The 20755-nt window shown below is 36.6% G+C and overlaps 1 protein-coding gene across 2 annotated transcripts; it reads left to right on the forward strand.

Moving 5' to 3' along the window:
- The first annotated feature begins 3459 nt into the window (after positions 1-3459).
- Positions 3460-19523, forward strand: LOC125847607 (calcium-dependent protein kinase 2-like). 2 transcript variants are annotated; one of them, XM_049527247.1, is made up of 8 exons: positions 3460-4231; positions 5439-5582; positions 5670-5822; positions 14962-15074; positions 15238-15405; positions 15501-15628; positions 18970-19069; positions 19153-19521. In XM_049527247.1, exons 1-8 carry the CDS (start codon positions 3475-3477, stop codon positions 19225-19227), a joined length of 1638 nt encoding a protein of 545 aa, XP_049383204.1. In that variant the 5' UTR covers positions 3460-3474; the 3' UTR covers positions 19228-19521. The 2 variants fall into 2 exon arrangements, with proteins under 2 accessions (XP_049383204.1, XP_049383203.1); XM_049527246.1 differs by having other exon boundaries at positions 5439-5822; positions 19153-19523.
- The last annotated feature ends 1232 nt before the right edge of the window (positions 19524-20755 follow it).

Consider the following 20755-nt stretch of genomic DNA (forward strand, 5'->3'; position numbering starts at 1 on the left):
GTACTAGTTCCTAAGTGATGTACCTATGTTTCCTAGTTAATTCTAACACTCTAAGCTACATCTAAACATCATGAATCATCCATAAGCATGAGATCATGAAGCTTGAATCCATAACCCAATTCGAGGAAAGTTAAGATCAAAGTCATAGAAGCTAAGAGTCAAAGTTTAGAAGTTAAGAAGCAAGTCAAAACAAAGTTTCTTAAAGTTTTCAAGAGTCTTTATCAAACATTTTACCTTCGTTTGAAGACTCAAGTTTTAAGTTAAGCAAAGAGTAAACTTGAAGTTCTTTTCTTCAAAAGTATATGGGGACTAAGTATTCCCAAAGAGATTTAAAATGTTTTCACATTTAAATAAGAACGGAAACTGAGATTTCCAAAGAGCCTTTGGGCTAGTTTTCAGAAAAAGTAATCGCTTTTTAAATAAAGCAAGAGGGGAAACTTTGATTTCCAAGATAGCCTTTGAGCTAAGTTTTTTAGCACTAATCTCAAATCACAGAAAAAGTATGTTTTTAAAACATAAGAGCCAGTATATTTTGGGAATAGTATTAAGCACCGAATTGGGGACGAGCATGAGTTTAGATAACTCATGACACCATAGAACTATGTAGCCACCATGGGTAGAAAAGGGTCATACTTTTTAGATGAATCCTTTTCGCAATAGACTAGTGGATCCATTAGGCAGTTCAGGTTATATACCTTTGGCCGGGTATAGGATGCACTGGCAGCGTGAGGTAGATCGTTGTATCATTACTATAGCTCTTATGTGATGGTTGTCGGTTAGAGAAACTCCCACATAAGTTATTGTATTTTTATATACATCAGTATATTGTATTTTTACATACATTTCAGAGTTATGTTGTATCCTTGTGCATACACAGAGTTGACATCATGTTTTTAAACAACTTTTCTTTATATTGCACTTGTTTAAACTGCTTTATATTGAAATGAGTTCAGTTAAGTATTCATGAGTTGAGAAGAGCCAAGGTAAGTGTTTCTTTCAGATTCTCTTTCCAGCCTATGTTGTTTTAGCATTCCAACTCGCATACTCGTACACTCAATGTACTGATGCTAGTTGGCCTGCATCTTATTATGATACAGACTCAGGTAACTAGGATCGGCATTCCAGCACACTGTTGATCCAGTGAGCAGTTCAGAGTCAGTCGGTGAGCCTTCTTGCACTCCGGAGGATCTATTTTTATTTGTTTCTAGTTAGTTCATTAGGATGTTGTGGGGTTTGTCCCAATATCCATCTCAATTTTTTTAGAGGCTTCATAGACAGTCAGATGTTAGTCCTTTGAGTCTTTTCATTATCATTTCTTATTGTTAAGACTTGGGTTGCCACTTTTGGCCAAGTTGAATGTTTAATCTTTAAAACATTCTCAGTTATTTTATTATCCAGTTCAGTTAAGTTCATTGACCATTATAGATATGAATATTGTCTTCCGCTGAGTTAAGTAAGCCAGGCCAAGGGTTCGCTTGGGCCAGCAATGGCTTTCGAGTGTCAGTCCCGCCCAGGGTGTAGGCTCGAGGTGTGACAGATTTAATTGCTCTTTACATACCTGTGAACTGGATCGATCTCCAAACCAATAGTGTTGAGTATATTATCCTGAACGTGAACAACATTAGTAGCAATTTGGATTTTTGACATCCAAGTGACTTAGAGGTTAGAGGAGGAGCCTTTGAGATTGTTGAGGAAGAGAGCAAAGTGAAGGAATTTGGGTGTGGGTTAGTTAGTATTTGGGTGGGTTTTTTTACTTAACCGGGTGGAGTTTAATTTTTGGGTAAAAATTTAACAAATTTCGGATCAGCTGTTAAGATTGAAACACGTGTACCACAGTTAGGGTAAAGGGTATATATGATCCAAAATTTAGACGGCAAGGACATTGATATCCTGAATGTATAACGAAGGGTATACACATACCATTTACGATAGTTCGGAAGTATATTTGTCCTTTTTCCCAAAGAGATTATACATTATACCAAAAGAAACAAGGTCCAGTAACTTTGCTAATTAAATGTGAAATTAGAAATCAAAGTAAAAAAAACTAAGGATTTCTTTGGAAAAGTATTTCTTCGTTTTAGAGAGTTCGCAAGTAGGATTAAGATATCACTTTAAGAATTTGCACTTCTTCTTTAGTATAAAATTTATAACTCAAACATGTTTCTTAATACTAATATTTATGTAATTTTTTGAAAAAATTGGTTAATAAAATTGGGTTACACGCGTAAGATGCATGCCCAGAAACTAGTAATAAAATAAAGACAAAAAATAATAAATTTTTTATAAAAAAAATAATATAATATTATTTGGTAGGCGAGTGTATATCACTGCTTAACATAAATCTGGGTATGACTTTTTAAGGGGATATATATTTTTACTTTTAAAATGTTCAGGGAGTGATAGAACACGTTGGAGTGTGTAGTTGGAATTTCGGGTATAGATTGAGGGGATTTTAAATCATTTTCTCTTTTAATAATCTTGAATTTTTGTCCATGCACACGCGCGCACACACACAATTGTTGGGATTAACTGAGTTACATGATTAGAGATATCATGGTGATATCAACGGCCTACACATAATTTAGTTTCTGTCCAATATGAATTGTTGGGATTAATTGAGTTTATTGCAGGTAATGTTGATAGGGGACTTGCCGTCGATGGCTTATTTTTAAGTCAAGATATATTAATTGTTTTCTTGATTTCATGATTGGTATTACTTATTAGGCTGATAGCGTGGTTATCCAACAAAGGTCGACTCAGGATCAAGTATGACCATAGTTGCAGTTGCATCCCTAAGTGGGGGTGCGTCACATTAAAAAATATTTTTTAATGTCAAACTCTTAATGTTTATCCAACTCTATTCATATTAAAGTCAAAATTGTATATTAAAGTCCAATTAGATTTGATTGTGATTAGAATTTATGTCCATGCAAATCAATATTAGTACACGTTTTAGATATGAAATTATATCTTAAAAGGTACAAAAGTCATAGAATATTTGAAGAATAGTTTGGTTATCAACATGTATATTCATGTTATTATAATAGATGGATGATCCATGTTATTATACTTATGGCCTATGGACAAGCAAGCAAGAGATACTGCGTTATTTTCGCTAGTTTGAAAAAAAGCTGTTAGAGGAAAACAAGGGATGCATGAAAAAAGAAAGTTGAATGAGGAAAAACATTTGAGACACATTATGCAATGCAAACAATAAACAGAGTTTAATCCCCTTGGCATTCTCCCTTTTTCAGTTTTTCTACTCAATATCTCATTTTTTGGATCTTTCTTACAATACAAAATCTTGATTATTATTGTTGTGATCCGAAAATATTGATATAGTCAAATTTTCATTGTTTCTCGTAAACATCAAGAAAATCCCAAATTTATTATTCTTTCCATTCAATTTGAATATGCATTCAATATTGTCATAAAAAGGAATTCAATACAAAAAAAAATTCAATCTTTGTAGAAATGGGTGGTTGTTTCAGCAAAAACAAATATATAGAGCGAGATGGTGAAGGTAATAGGCCAAGAACAAGAAGGGGGAACATTCCTGCATCATATCAACATTACAAACATCCAGTTTATTATCATCCAAGACCAACCCAAGAGAGGCCTTATATGCCCCAACATCCACAACAACAACAACAAAGACATGCACACCAAGTTACTGTAAAAAGTACTCAACCAAATGTTCCAGTAATACAAAGAATAGAACAAGATCCTATTTTGGGTAAGCCATATGAAAACATTAAAGCACATTACACACTTGGGAGAGAATTGGGTAGGGGTCAATATGGAGTGATTTATCTTTGTACTGAGAATTCTACTAGGCGGAATTATGCTTGCAAGTCTATATTGAAGAGGAAGCTTGTGAATAGGAAAGACAGAGAGGATATTAAGAGGGAGATTCAAATGATGCAGCATTTGAGTGGACAACCAAATATTGTCGAATTCAAAGGTGCTTATGAAGACCAGTATTCGGTGCACCTTGTGATGGAACTTTGTGCTGGAGGGGAATTATTCGATAGAATTATTGCCAGGGGATATTACTCTGAAAAAGATGCTGCTGATATTATCAGACAGATAGTGAATGTGGTCTATATTTGTCATTTTATGGGTGTTATGCATAGAGATCTCAAGCCAGAGAATTTCTTATTGACTAGTAAGGATGAACATACAATGATCAAGGCAACTGATTTTGGGCTTTCTGTTTTCATTGAAGAAGGTGACATTCTTGACACTCACCGTTTTAATTGAAGATTCAAGTTATATACATTGATAGTATAAAGATTATTTTCACTATCAGTCTAGTTTTAACCAATGATAGTTGCTTAGTTACTACTTTTATCAGATTATCAGTTAATGCTTATCACCAAGATTTACCTATCATTGTCTTATAAGTGATTGGATTGTCCAGAAAGAAAAATGTGTCTGCAATGCAAGTGCAAAGAACTTAAACTCTTTAGTTATTATTGTTAAGATTTTGTGATGAATTTGTTGTGTTTCTCTATCACTAATTTGGATTAGGTGTCTTTTCACATACTTCTTAGCCTTCATTGCTACTAGGTTTTTTCTGTCAATGTATATCAACAATCTTATTTTTGATCCAGGACACTAACAGTAGCATCTATGAAATTTTTCTAAACACAAAATTTTGACAGGTGAGGCTTTTAGGTAGTATTTCATGAGAAATTTGACTGAGAGTACCAGATAATCTGAATGCATTTTTTAAAAACCAGGTAATTCTGTGTAATCTGAATGCATTTTTAAAAAACCAGGTAACTCTGTCCACCAAGGCTAGAACACATGAGAAGAAATCGGAACCTGAAACCTCATGGTTCTCAACCCACTTCATTGACCACTAGGCCACACCTTTGGATGCGTTAATCTGAATGTATTTCATAACTCATGTTTCCCCTGCCAGGTTAAACAATAGTTATGTTACTAAATCCCCAAGTGCTTAGGATAGAACACTTGCCCAATATCATATACTGCAAAATAATATTTCACTGAACATTTTGTAACACCCTAATCAGATGATTCAATGGTGTGAGCAAGACACCTATGCTGTGAAATATGAAAAGTTTCTTCTTCTAGAATTAAGGCATCTTTGTAGCGGTTATGTATTTTGAGGGAAAATGGGTATTCTAGGCTTCACTTTTAAGCTGTGAAGAAGCTGATGGAAGACTCGTTTATGGAAATCAATGGCACAATAGCAGCCTTTTTTCTTTAAATAAAATTTGTCCAACACATAGCTAGAACAAAATTTACTACAACATTTCATGATGTCAACTCACCAAGTTATCCTTGGATGAGTTTGATCTTCATGTGGAAACCTGAATTAGTGGTATTGACTTAATCTATCCTTGTTTCCTACACCCTGTTTTTTAGGATCTACAGATTTAAATTCATGTTTTATTTATTGATTTCAGGTAAGGTGTACCGCGATATAGTTGGTAGTGCATACTATGTTGCTCCTGAAGTATTGAGGCGCAGTTATGGAAAGGAAGCGGATGTATGGAGTGCAGGTGTTATTTTGTATATTCTGCTTAGTGGTGTACCTCCATTTTGGGATGGTAAGAACAGAGACAATAACATAATAAGATTGTACTGGTGGTTATTTTCTGCGTTCTCTTTTAACATGTCTTGCCAAATCTTTTCAGAAACTGAGAAGGGAATATTCCATGCTATACTACAAGGAGAAATTGACTTTCATAGTGATCCGTGGCCATCCATATCAAATAGTGCCAAGGATCTTGTTCGGAAAATGCTAACACAGGATGCGAAAAGCAGAATCACATCAGCAGAAGTTCTTGGTATCTCTCTCTCTCTTTCGTTTTGTGTAATCAAAGGCTACACCATGACCTTCTCATTTTATATAATACTTAATCGCCACAATGTGGTTTTATATAGGCATGGAGAGCAATCGTGGGTATTTTGGTCCATAGCATGAGTGTTTGTTATATATTGCCAGAGGAGCACTATTGAGGGGATTAAGTATGTGACATTCTGTAGACAATACTTTACTTTTTCTTTACAAAACAATGGATAATAATCTATTAATAATGAAGCTGCAGAACTACAATCAAATGCAATTAATAAGGCAATTTTTATGATAGTAGACAAAAATGCCTTGGAATCCAAACTTAAAAACTAAAGAAATAAAAAAATTAATGGGTGATTGAAGAGGTGCAAGGCATTGGATGTTTCTATCCCTAATCCAGCCTCTTTGGATTTCTTTTCAACAGCAACCATCGCTATTTTGGTCCATTTCCACCATCTCCTTACCTCTTAGGGTTACTAATCCTCTTACTTTGAGAGTGTAAAATAGACATAAGAGAGCAAAGTTGCTTATTGTATTATTCCAAGAGTGAGCTATTTGTAGGTGTACAAGTAAATCTATCTAAGGAAATAAAATCCCTAAATAACTCTACCTATGATTGTGCTAGGTATACTATATGAAGAAGCATCTATATACATTATGTAACACTCCCCATCAAGTTGGAGTATAAATATTAATCATGCCCAACTTGTTACAAAAATATACCACTCGCATTCCATTTAAAGCCTTCGTGAGTATATCACCCAATTTCTCTCCTGTCTTCACATAGCCAGTAGAAATCATGTTCTCATGAATCTTCTCACGGACAAAGTGATAATTAACCTCAGTATGTTTCATCTTCTCATGATACAATGGGTTTGAGGCAATGTGCAGAACAATCTGATTATCACATTGGCAAGGGCTTCAAACCAACCTCAACTAAAAGAGTGATGTATCCATAGTATTTTACATGCATATTGAGTCATAAATAGTAAACTCAAAATTATGCTGGATGAACAATGAAAAATCAGATCAAATTAACCAAGTAATTTTTGAGTTCAGTGTACCAGGCCTTGGCCTTGGGAGCATGTTTGAGGCCATATATAGCTTGTGCAGCTTGCAAACATGCCCAGATGTGTAGAAGCTTCGAAACCAGGTGGTTGGTGCATATAGACTTCCTCATCGAGACAACCTTGCAGGAAGACATTATCGATATCAAGTTGACTAGGGCCAGCTTTGTTGTGTTGCAATTGCAAGAATGAGTCGAACAGTTGCAGGCTTTACCACAGGACAAAAAGTACATTGAAAATCAAGTAGGTGTACATTAGGAACCATTGGTGTGCCACCATCATCTTTAGTAAGGTGTACATTAGGAACCATTGCTGTGCCACATGGCTTGGCTCCCAACTTTCCAGTTTGTGCAGTAGGTCAAGTACATACTTCCTTTGGGACAAGAAAATCCCTTTCTTGCTTCTTGGGACTTCTACTGCCAAGAAACATTTCAGTTGCCCCAAGTCTTTGGTGTGAAACTTGACATGTAGAAGTTTCTTGAGAGAAGAAATTCCCGCACAGTCATCTCCTGTGATAACAATATGAATAATACCAACCGTTGACTGCCTGTAGAAGACTAAGTGATCACACTTGCTCTTTATCAATCCAAATTCCTGAACTACATCGCTAAACTTTCCAAACCAAGCACGAGGTCTCAACAATTTGATCCTCGAAATCAAATATGGAATTGAATATAGCCGAAGTAACAACGGCAAAGAAAATCTGTAAGTGCCAAATAGCCTGAACAACAAGGCAATATCAAACCAAAATAATTCACGTGAAATGAAGCAATACACCAAACACCTGAAGATGCTAGAAGAACAAAGAAAAAGAGACAGCGGTCATTGTGAAAGGTAAACCAGTCACCAGAAACACTCTCAACAAGAGAAAATGTTGCAATTTGTGAATCTAGTTGTCAAAAATTGCTGGAAAACAGTGGGCCTAGGTCAGAATTACCATATTACTCCTACAAAACCAAACACGAATCCAAAGTTGCCTGAAAATTCTTCATGCGCTCGGCGCGTGGAATAACTCGCTGCCGGAGACTCAACTGTCGCCAGTGCGTGGTGAACCAGATGTTGGTGAAGTTTCTTGGGTGCCAGAAATTCTCAAGTCTCGTGGTGGTATTAGTTTTCGCACCACACTCATGAGGAAGAAGATGTCGCAATCCAGACATAAAGAAAACCACTGGAGAATAGGCACAGCGACTGTCCCGAAGTCATAGGGATGGTATGGCCAGAATTAATCAGCATTGCTTTGATACAGACACAGGGAAGCAAATCTGCTTATCATATTATTCCAAGAGTGAGCGATTTGTAGGTGTACAAGTAAATCTATCTAAGGAAATAAAATCATAAAATCCCTAAATATCTCTATCTATGATTGTGCTATATATACTATACAAAGATGCATATATATACATTATGTAACAGAGAGGGAAGGTTACTTACAGATTTTCAGACTATCCTAGGCTGGAGAACTAAACATGGGACTGATCATAGAATATCAACTCCCAGATGAAAGTGTAATAAAAGTTTATTCACTTAATTTCCTCCACTATTGCAAACCAAACCATCCTTAAACTGCTCCTTAAATTTTCATGCCTAAGGCTGTCCTATTTGGATGATATGTAGAAACCTGCTGAAAGTTCAGCTAACTTGTAAAGTACATGCCTAATCATCTCATAGTTATCTTTTTCATTTTTTGGAAAAAACATATCTTCTATTTGGACAGTCCATCAAAGGGACAACGCGAATGGACACTTTGAGGCCAAAGAAAAAAAAAGAATATATTATGGTCTTAATACGACAAAAGTTTTAGAATTAATACTTCAAGGTTTATTCTCCAACATTAGGGGTAAAGGAACGTACAAGAAATGTCTTGAGTGGTATATGTTTTTTCGTAGTTGAGGCATCTTAAATACAATATTAAATACCCTGCGGAATTTTTATTATCGACCATTTTGGGATATATTTTATTTTTCAAGAGCATAGAAATAATAAACTATACAAAGAAAGCAAGCTCTTTAGAATATAAAAGGATAAATATATGTAAGTAAATATTAGTCCTTTTCTTATTCACACGCTGAAAATCACAAAGATAGCAAATGTTAGAGAGCCATTTTCCTTTGAAACCGTCTTCCTTTGTTCTAGCATCTCGAAAAATCTCGTTAGCTTTAAATGAATCTTAATATTTGAATGATTCTTTAATTATCACAAATTCCTTGCAATTGAATTTTGGGTTATTTCTTAATTGTGAAATTCTTATTTAAAGGAGATATACATATATGTAAGCGTGTGCATTATACAAATTAGGAAAATGGAGTTTATAATTTAATGAGGAGCTATAGGGTCGACTTTTGACATTAGATGAGTTTGAACTTTAGATGACGCATTTTAGCGGTTAGGGTGGGTAAAAGTCCCACATTTGTTTGGGAATGGACTGGTAATCTCCTTATATGGACTTGGACAACCTCTCCTCATGAGCTAGCCTTTGGGGTTGAGTTAGGTCCAGGTGTCATATTTTTACATGGTATCAGAGCCAGGTTCATCCCCATTTGAGCTCCCGGACCACGCTCTAGTTGGGTTTGGGCTTGAAGGGGGTTGTTAGAGTGGGTAAAAGTTCCACATTTATTGGGGAATGGACTGGTGATCTGCTTATATGGACTTGAACAATCCTCTCCTTATGAGCTAGCCTTTGGGGTTGAGTTAGGTCTAGGTGTAAATTCTTTACCGTAGCGATTAACTTTTCACAACAATTTTGTAGGAGTTTTAACAAAGGATTGAGAACACTTTATAAGACAAAATTATTTAATGTCATTTTGATGGTGGCAACCACATATGCGTCTTTTAAGGTGATATTGTGGCAACATTTATGTGTGGTTATAACTTTATATATGTATTTCGTCCTTTTTTTTTTTTTTTTGATGACAAGGGAAACCCACAGCTGCTACCCTTTGGGTGCGCATAGGATAAAACCCCCGCTCATATGCAATAACTTGCAAACCACATAAGAGAGGTAACTCGCACTAGGCAAGCCCGGTGCGACGAGCTCGATCCAGAAGGCAAAGACCTTGCTTTCGCTGGCAAGGGGTTCGAACTTGAAACCTCCAACATGGAAGTCCCAAGCCCAAACCACTGGGCCACCCCGAAGGAGCTATATTTCGTCCTTTTTGTATCTTCATCTATTCATTATCTTTAATATTCAGGGAAATCATATTCCTGATTTTAACAAATATTGTCCTCAATTCATGCCTCCTGACAATTTCCTTTTGTAGGCATTCCATAAGCCATCTTTCTCACTATACTATCATACATTCTCTATTCCTTCCCATGCATATGTTGATATGTTGTTTCTGAGATCGTTGTGTTTTTGTGTGCTGCATCGTTTGGTTTAGAGGATAGTTTCCTCACTTTATATAGCTTCCTCAGCCTCACACTTACACGCCAAGATATAGCTTGTGTGCTAGTCTTGTTATCACGCATCGTGCAATATTCCTCTTACTATAACTGGCAGTGTTGGTGCATCAATCACTTTTTCTTTTAAATCACTTTAGAACGTCTCTCTCTGACATTGTGCTATTTAGTGCACACTTGAATCTACTTGAATAAGTGAGGCTCCCTAAGGATATATGCGTGATTGTCTTCTTCTTTTTTATGAGGTACATGCATAGTTATTTAGACATTATAAGTCACCGTTCTTATGTTTAATAGCAAGTAAAGGTGATTTTATATAAAACATTTCTCTTCATAGCTTCACCACTGGTCCTCGGGGATTTCCCGATATTAAAACAAAAACCTCTTCATAGCTTCACCACTGGTCCTCAAGGATTCCGTAACTATCCCAAAAATGGAAAGTTCGACACAATTGGTATTTTTTTCCATTGCTTTTCATAGTTTTTCTATGGAAACCAGCCTTGGCTATTAGGCTTGAAATACACTTAGGTGATGGTTCGTCTATATTTGTACCAGTCTGGGCTGCTGAGCACCTCTTTTATACTTGTTTTACTTGGCTCTCAAGGCCGCAAGTTTAATCACATTACTGCCCTTACAAACTCATACCAGTACGGGCTCCCGAATGCCACCTCTATTCATATAGTCCTTTTCTCTACTAGCCTCGTCAAATCATATATGACGCACCATATTAATGAGTTCATAAATAATTGTGATGCTTACTATTAGTTGAGCACGGTGTGATAAATTTGTAAATCCTACTTAAAACATAATAGGTGTCAATGGGTCTTTGTAAAATCATGTTTTTCATTGCCCTTAATAGGATAAGGTTCCTGATATTTCGCTTCTAGTACCTTGCTTTAACATTGCCATCGTGTGGCCATCATGGCCATAGGAAGTCTAACATCATTATTTGTTCAAAAACATTTCACCATACGTGCATATCATTCCATCATTCATGAAACTCAGTTCATAAATATACGATTATTCACATTGTTATCCATCATTCATACCCATCAGAGCTTCTGAATATCAGTATTCTTTTCCATTTTCCACACCTGCCCTAGTTACTAAGGAAGTACATATATAAAGTTATAACCACACATAAATGCTGCCACATTATCACCTTAAAAGCCTCATATGTGGCTGCCATCATCTAAATAATGTTATATCATTTTCGTTGCATAAAGTGTTTTCATCCATTGTCAAAACTTCAACATAAACGTTGTGGAAAGTTTATCGCTACAATTCATCATATAAAGTTCAAACTCACCTGTCGTCACAAGTCGACCCTATAGTTCCTCGTTAAATTATACAACAACAACAAACCTACGAAATCCCACAAGTGGGGTATGGAGAGGGTAGAGTGCACGTAGACCTTACCACTACCTCATGGAGGTAGAGGTTGTTTTCAAAAGATCCTTGGCTTAAGTGTAGCAAATTCAAGTGTAGAGAAGAAGAAAACAATGTAGAAAACGTAGCAACTAACATGGGATGCAAGGCAAAGCCTACAAGAATGGACAAGAACAACAAAATAGTGTGATAATTGAAACACAGTAAACAATTGATGATGCTAGATATCAAAAGCAAGAACTATAATAATACGACTAATACAAAGCAAAGTAGTGTGGAACATATATGCAAGGAACCATAACAATAACAACAAGGTGTGATCACCTAAACACATGAATAAATGATATCATATACCAAAAGTCAAAAACTATATTAATAGGCTAATACTACGACCAACACGGTGCTCTATACTACCACCAAGCCAAATACATGAATAGGCTAGTAATAAGACAACTCTTTAGTACGTACTAACCTTCTACCCTTATCCGCGACACCCTCCTATCTAAAGTCATGTCCTCGGTAAGCTGAAAATACTCCGAATCCAGTTTAATCACCTCACCCCAATACATCTTTGGCTTACCTCTGCCTCTCTTCGACCCCACTATATCCAACTTCTCACACCTCTTCATCACACATTGCCTTTTCATATGTCCAAACCATCTCAATCTCCCTTACCTCATCTTGTTTACCACGAATGTCTCTCCTGCTTTGTCCCGGATATCCTCATTCCTAATGCTATCGCACCTATTGTGCCCACACATTCATTTCAACATCTTCATTTCTACTACTTGCATCTTTTGGACCTAGAAGTTCTTGACTGGCCAACACTTGCCTCATACACAAAATCAGTCTAACCACTACTCTATAATACTTACCTTAAAGTTTTGGTGGTACCTTCTTGTCACACAATACACCGGATACAAGCCTCCACTTCATCCATGCCGCACCATTACGATGTGTGACATCATTGTCGTTCTCCCCATTTCTTGGGATGAGAGACCACAAGTACTTAAATCTTTCTCTCTTAGGGACAAATTGTGTATCAAGTATCACTTCCACGCTTGCCTCATGTGTCACATCACTAAACTTACACTCCAAATACTCTGTCTTGACCGTGCACAACCTGAACCTTTTAGACTCCAGATTCTGTCTCCATATCTGCAACCTATCGTTAACTCCCCTGCGAGTCTCTTCGATCAAAACAATGTCATATGCAAATAACATACACCATGACACCTCACCCTAAATATCTCGTGTCAATTCGTCATTAAATTATGAAGTCCTTTTCTCAATCCATATAATCCACACGCTCACATATATGTATATCTCCTTTAAATAAGAAAGTCACATTTAGGTAATAACTCAAATTCAATTGCAAGTAAATTGTGATAATTAAATGGTGCCACTCAAAGAATAAGATTCATTTAAAGCTAATGAGATTTTCTGGGGCACTACAGTCGTTCTACTTGTTTATAGAGTTAAATAATAAAGTATGCTCTAAAGTTTCCAAACAAATCATCAACACTGTCTCTTTTTAATTCATCTTGAACTGAAACTTAAAATAAAGTATTTCACAAATATCAACGCTGATCCGTTGTTTGTTGATGAGATTAATTTATTGTGATATCAATTATTAGTTCACAATGTTTTCTTTTTGCCAGATTATGTTTACACAAAAAAATATTTTTTAAATGAACAAATACGTCGGAACGTCCTTTCATAAAAGTTTCTTCATTTACCAAAACTTATAGCAAGATACAGAGTTTCCAACTTTCAAATATTAGGAACTAATTTAAAGAGCAGAATATATAAATGATTCATGTCATCGACCTGACTAGTTTGATATTGAAGCAGAGTTTACAAAGAATTTAAGAATTTATTTGATATTTAAACCAGTTGTTGCTGACAGGCAGACAATATTTATTCATGATATGATTATAATATTGGGAGCAAAGTACGGGAGGAAAATATTCATTACTCAATGTGTTTGAGAGAGTTACTGTTTAGATTAAAGTTAAGTGAAAAAGGCAATGTACACCTTTCTTAAGCTTAGAGTTGTATAGTTGGTGTTCCAGTTTCCTCAAGAGGTTTAAGTAATTGATGCTTAATATTTATCAAGAAAATAGTTTTTGTCTGAACTGCTCTAGTTTCATGTTGATTTCTTTCAATGGAAGTTTCTACAAAGAGTGAAGAGTTTAACATCTATGTGACCAATATGATGATGAAAAGAGAGTGCAAGAGGTTGTTTTGCTACCAGTAGAAGGTGATAGTTTTGTTGTTTATTAACTTATATCTTATGAATAAAAGTGAAAGAAGAATTAGAGACAAAATATTACCTCCATTTATCAAGTAACGTCCAAAGAAAGCTTGTTGTTTGATCTTTGGTTGGCTGCATCTAATACAAAGGACATATTTGATCGATTCCTCCATTGGAGTTTCAGTTACTTTAAGAACTTTAAGCTTCTGTTGCATCACATATGATGATGACAAGAAAGTGCAAGAGGTTGTTTTGCCACCAGTCAAAGGTGATAGTTTTGTTGTTTGTCAACGTCTTTCTTATGAATAAAAGTGAAAAAAGAATTAGAGACAAAATATTACCTCAATTTATCAAGTAATGTCCAAAGAAAGCTTGTTGTTTGATCTTTGGCTTGCTGCATCTAATACAAAGGCCATATTTGATCGATTCCTCTATTGGATTTTCAGTTACTTTAAGAACTTTAAGCTTCTGTTGCATCACATATGATGATGACAAGAAAGTGCAAGAGGTAGTTTTGCCACCAGTCGAAGGTGCTAGTTTTGTTGTTTGTCGACGTCTTTCTTATGAATAAAAGTGAAAGAAGAATTAGAGACAAAATATTACCTCAACTTGTTAAGTAATGTCCAAGAAAGCTTGTTGTTTGATCTTTGGTTGGCTGCATCTAATACAAAGGCCATATTTGATCGATTCGTCTATTGGATTTTCAGTTACTTTAAGCTTCTGTTGCATCACAAGTAGCCCAAATACTTGTTCCTTCAGATTCTTTTTGATGAATCGAAGTTTCAAAATGTGGAGAAAAGTACACTAGGATGTCTTAAACTTTGTTCAATGTTTTGATGCGTTAGTGAGCATTTCTTGCTCTTTTGATGACTGCTTAGTCTTTTCCATTTTGACTTGTTTCTCAGGTTTCTTAGTCTTTTTGATATATGATTTGGGAGTTGGGGGCTTCATTTGCTTGGAGCTTGTTTAGTATGCTGGAATTAAATTATGCGCCTTTTCTTAATACTTTTTTGCTTCTACAGAACATCCATGGCTTCAAAGTGGAGAAGCATCAGACAAGCCAATAGATAGTGCAGTGCTGTCCAGAATGAAGCAGTTCAGGGCAATGAACAAGCTCAAGAAACTAGCACTGAAGGTAGAATCTAACATTTTAGCTATTATTTCTACATGACAAGTGGTTATTGTCTATAGGTTGTCATTACATAGAATGTCTCTTTGACATTCATCATTGTTTCTTCCATTTTCCCTGAAGGTTGTCAAATTTCAACCTCCTGACATTTTATTAATTGGTATCCCAGGTCATTGCAGAAAATTTATCTGAAGAAGAAATTAAAGGTTTGAAAGCTATGTTTGCAAACATGGATACAGACAATAGTGGAACAATCACTTACGAAGAACTAAAATCGGGATTGGCCCGCCTTGGATCAAAGCTTTCAGAGGCTGAAGTTAAGCAACTTATGGAAGCTGTAAGTATGATTCATTTGACTGAATTTATCTGTTTATTGGTCTTCCTGTAAGATTTCTTAGTCCTATGTATCCTGTTTATGGTTCTATTTTTCAGGCTGATGTGGATGGAAATGGAACGATTGACTACATTGAGTTTGTTACTGCAACAATGCATAGACATCGACTTGAAAGGGATGATGATCTATTCAAAGCTTTTCAGTATTTTGACACAGACCATAGCGGGTAAGTCCACAAAAGCGATCATAATTTCAGTGTTTCAAGCTTTTAGCTAAGTGTAGCTTATACTAAAGCTTGCCAATATGGATCAGCTAGGATAACTTTGGTTGGAGGCTAATGAAAATTAGATTTTAGCCTTGTTTTTATTGAGTGTTTTCATTATGATGAATTGATGGAGACGATTCCCTACATATGGTTCTTGGGTGTCATCTACATATTACTGACCTCTGACTCGATATTTGACCCTGACCTGAGACCCGACCCAGAGTTGGGACCCGAAGCCCAACCCTAACCCGAGACTCGGCATCCGAATGTTGCTAAGAATTATCCAAATAGACGTCATGTGGATGCTACGCTTGCTTCAGATAAGAACCGAGATAGTGAAGGGAGTGAGTTGCTGCCCTAGTGAATCCTTTTATAATTGGTGGGTATGATGACATTTTTGAATGCTACAGGTGATGCTATAATCGTCATTCTTTACTTATCCATATTGAAATGAAGATTGGGGACAAGAGTATAGTGACCATGATTGTTACTGGAGCCATGCACACCTTTGTTTCTGCCAAACTTGTGCATAAGTATGGGTTGACTGTGAGTATTGTTTGTCATACATCAAGACCGTGAATGCCCAAGTCCAAGCCATTGTGGGTATGTCTTATAATATTCTTATTTCTATTTGAAATTGGAATGGGAAGGCTAATTGACGGTGATTCCATTAGAGGACTTTAAGGTGATCCTTGGGATTGATTCGTGTGGAAAAATTGGTTTGTTCCAATGCCTCAGTTTGATGGTTTAATGACTATGCATGAAATGGCACCTAGTTTTAATTAATGTTAACAATCCATCTGGGGAAGAGAAAAAGAAAGAGAAAGGTACTATGATTTCTTCCATCACTATTGAAAAAGGTTGGAAAGGGTAGGTGAGACTTCCCTTGCTGCCTTGGTCGAGAATCGAGATTAAACATGATGTCATAGTTGAAGTGCGGGGCTGTGTTGCGCAAGTATTAAGTCAATTTGCCGATGTGATGCCGCCTAAATTGCCTAAGAACTTGCCACCGCGGAGGGCAACTGATCACAAGATAGAGTTGTTGTATGGTTCAATGCCCCCTGCACAACCACCTTATTGCATTGCTCCAAAAGATTTGGCTGAACTGCGGAAATTGAACAATTTACTGGATACTGGAATTATTCATCCATCAAAAGCTCCAAAAAAAAACAGGATGGGATGCTTCAGATCTACGGGTAGTACAATAATCAACCAAGGTACCTGCCACAACAATCGAGCCCGGGAGGTCCTTTGACCTTATGCCTCCTTAGTTCATTCCGTGCCATGCCTGCATCCTAGAAATAAAGTTGTGCAATTTATCCTCATCCGACATGTTCTGAATGTACAACATCAAAGAAGAAAATTCCTTGATATAGTCGCGAACTAAACCCACTGCCTTAGGCGTTTCAAACTATCCCTAGCAATCCACTATGCATTGCAAGAATTAGTCTCTCATCTCCTTATGCATCTTTACCCAAGTATCAATTTTGGGTCTACCAACACTTTCATCATCTGCATTCCGAGTTCTCCAACACAATTTCGCATCACCAGTAAGATACATGGTGGTGATTTGACATAATAAATATATATGCCCTTTAACTTGACTTCAGTTGACATCTATGCCCTCCAACTTTGAGTGTGCACAAGTAGGTACTTAAAGTTGTATAAAATTGAACAAATAGACACATTCGTCCTACATGGCAATTTTGTGTCCTATGTGGCGTGTATTATGTCATGTAGGACGTGTGTCTACTTGTTCAATTTTATACAAGTTTAAGTGACTACTTGTGCACACTCAATGTTGCACGGCATAGAAGCCAGTTGAAGCCAAGTTAAAGGGCTAATTTATGTATTATGCCGTGGTGATTTTATTTGTCATTTTCAAGAACCCCAGCAGTAGAAATATTGTTCCATATCTCACAAGAAGTTTTCCAATTCTTTAGCACCACGCGCTCCCAAATGCTTTAGGTTGTGGGATCTTAACCTTTGAACATTCATTACTTCCACAGCCAGTAGTAGCCATAGCCCTTCGAAGAACGACAAGTTCAAGGTTAAGATTTTCGTTCTCTTTCTTAAAATTTTCAATCTGAACATCAACAGCCTCACAGGATTGTTGAACATCCCTCGTTTGTCCAGAAACAGTCTCATGAAACCGTTCTAGATCTCCCCTCAAACGATGGATTTGGGTTACTATGTCCACCATATCCACGCATCATCAGTCACACCAATGAGTGTCTCCAACTTTGACAACTGTTCGCGTAGTTCTGCATTTGGGTTTCCTTCCAGCATAGACCAAAGCACAAACTCTCGCTTTGATACCAGTTGTTACAGGGTCAATTTTTTGCAATCACCAGTGCACAACAGTCACTCATACACAACAACTCATCCTTACAGACTTGGGATTATTTTCAGAACTTAGTAAACAAAGCGCACACAGAATTATAGGTATAATTACCCCACCTTTTATCACTCTCTTAGAATATACGAAGGATCTCGAGTTGCACAACTTACAACATAATCTGCCTTACCCAATAACAACACATACGGGTCTGCCAGTGGTAGTTAGAAGGGCCAGAGGTGTGCCTGGCACATGCCAAGACTGCACAAAACAAGTAAAACACTAGGACATGATCTGAAGCCACATCCCATGAACAGATAGCCTTCAGCCTTTTAGCACAACAGTCAAACGTGCCTTGCACACAGCACAACTGCTTTGTCCACCAGGAACAAGTACCAGGTAACTTTGTCCACCAAGGCTTAGACAGATGAAAAGAAATCACCTAGTGTTTTTGTCTCGTTGGGATCTGAATCTGAGAGCTCTTGGTTCTCAACCCACTTTATTAACCACTAGGACACACCCTTAGATGCACATCTTCAACACCTGTTGATGACAATGCCACACCCTTACCAATAGACCTTGCCTCATACACGTCTGGCACATGACAATGCACATACCACACCCATGTCGTCCCACTGATCTGCGTGCATGCCTTAGTTAATTACATGCGCCTGCCCTTGCCTTTGCATATGCCCAAACTCAAGGCTGCCTTGCCATCGCCAAGGCACCTTTCATCTTGCCTATGTGTCATCTGATACACTTAGACACACAATGCCTATGGTCGGAGGGATTTTTCTAGTACTAAATAGGGTCAAGTTAGATGATATGCTTCATGAATAACAAGTTAATCCTGCTTAAGAAATCCTTCATCTATGGATTTGGTAGGATCTGTCTCAGGCATTATGTTTTCACAGATCACTCCCCTTGAGAAGTTCACCTCTTTATTTTTGTTAATGTGATTCAGCTTCATAACAAAAGACGAACTGGAAAGTGCTATGAAGGAGTATGGTATGGGCGATGAGGACACCATTAGGGAAATTATAGTAGAGGTGGACACAGACCATGTAAGTACTTTCTGATGCAATGTTTTAACATTTGTAACTCTGTTATGATACTAGATTTTATCTATACTCTTTCACTTAAACAGGACGGCAGGATCAATTATGAGGAGTTCTGTGCGATGATGAGGAGCGGAACACAGCCCCAAGATAAACTTTTTTAGTTCCTTGAAACAGTAACCTTGAAAGCAGAGCTGTTCAGCAGCCAGCACGATGTGGAGAGCTGGGCTGCGAGAAGAGAAGATTCAGAAAAAGCGGAAGAGGTATTCTTGATGTACTTGTTATACCTGGTATCTCCAATCTATTTTTATTTGCTTTGACTACTTTGGAAAGCAGTTGGAGTACAGGAAGCATTTTGGTGTACATCGAATTTAAAGCGGAATAGCTAGTAAAATTCATATATTTATAATTTATATTCATTCCGCCCCAAAAAGAATGCAGTATTACTTTTTTGAGAAATCAGACTGTTTTCTTTGATTATGATTTTTTCAAATAATTTTAATATTTTTAACAAAAATAAAGTTTGATTTATAGTACTTAAGAAATTAATATCTGAAAATACAATGATAGTTAAATTTGCCGATCTTGAACACTGTATCGTGTTTTCATTTTTGTGTCATAGAGGGACTGGTTTCTTTGTCATGCACAGTTCTAATTTATTTGATATTCAAAGGAAACACATTTAACCTTATTATTTTGCTTATAATAAAAATAAAGAACCTCATATCTTTTATGTTTCTGAAGCTGCTCAAGGTCTTGGAAATTTAAAATGAACATGTGAAGGGGATGAAAAGTGTATGTCGACCAACGAACTTAAGTATTGTAAGTAGATTAGCTTAGTTATTCAACTTCTGTATAGTTGACTAGTTTGCATTCAGCATGCCATTCTATTCTGTTGTCAACCATGGAATGGGTGCTTTTCATAGCCACTATACCAAATAACCAGTTATTTTGTAAACTGCTTCTGTTAAGCCTTTTACTGAACCTAAAACTACTGGTGTTCACAGAAGCAGCAACTCCTGAACGCCCAAAAGGAGAAAGTAAAAAGTACTTTTGCTAGCTTTACCTTATTCTTTTCCTCATTGCATCAACCCTCGGTAAGTTGAAATGAGAAGAAATAATATCAGCATGCATTTTCATTCTAAACTTTTTTCGACTTCTGTTTGAGAAATGATTATCCATTTTAAGATCAAAACTTCTAAGGTGGTCAAAAGATTAAAGGGGATGTTCAGGTGACCAAAGAGTTAGAGCGACAGCTCATAAAAGCATAGATTGAAGCCTTTTGTGTCAGCTCAAGATATAGACGGATGGGTTGATGACCTTTCTAAATATTTGGTGTTCTGGTCTTACGACGTTATCAACCTATAAATAACTTATGAGTGTATTGGTGCATATTTGTATGCCTCTTGAACTTAGAACTTGCTCAATAGATACGTATTTTGTGCCCTTATAATGTCATCTCTCAATTCTTGGAAGGAAAATTCCAGATTGCGATGAATTGATAGTGCACAAGTTCCATTACATTCCATGAACGAGATGTCCTTTTATCTAGCACCTGTCTAATGGTGTCTTTGCCTCTTAGTTGTATTGATTAAGTATTGATAATGTCAGATGATTTCAACTTGCCTATCTCCTCTACTGCATTAGTCCTCTACTTGTAATAGCAGTCAAGGTCATAATCTAACAATTGAG

The sequence above is a fragment of the Solanum stenotomum genome, chromosome 12 (genome assembly GCF_019186545.1).
Source record: "Solanum stenotomum isolate F172 chromosome 12, ASM1918654v1, whole genome shotgun sequence".
Taxonomy (NCBI): domain Eukaryota; kingdom Viridiplantae; phylum Streptophyta; class Magnoliopsida; order Solanales; family Solanaceae; genus Solanum; species Solanum stenotomum.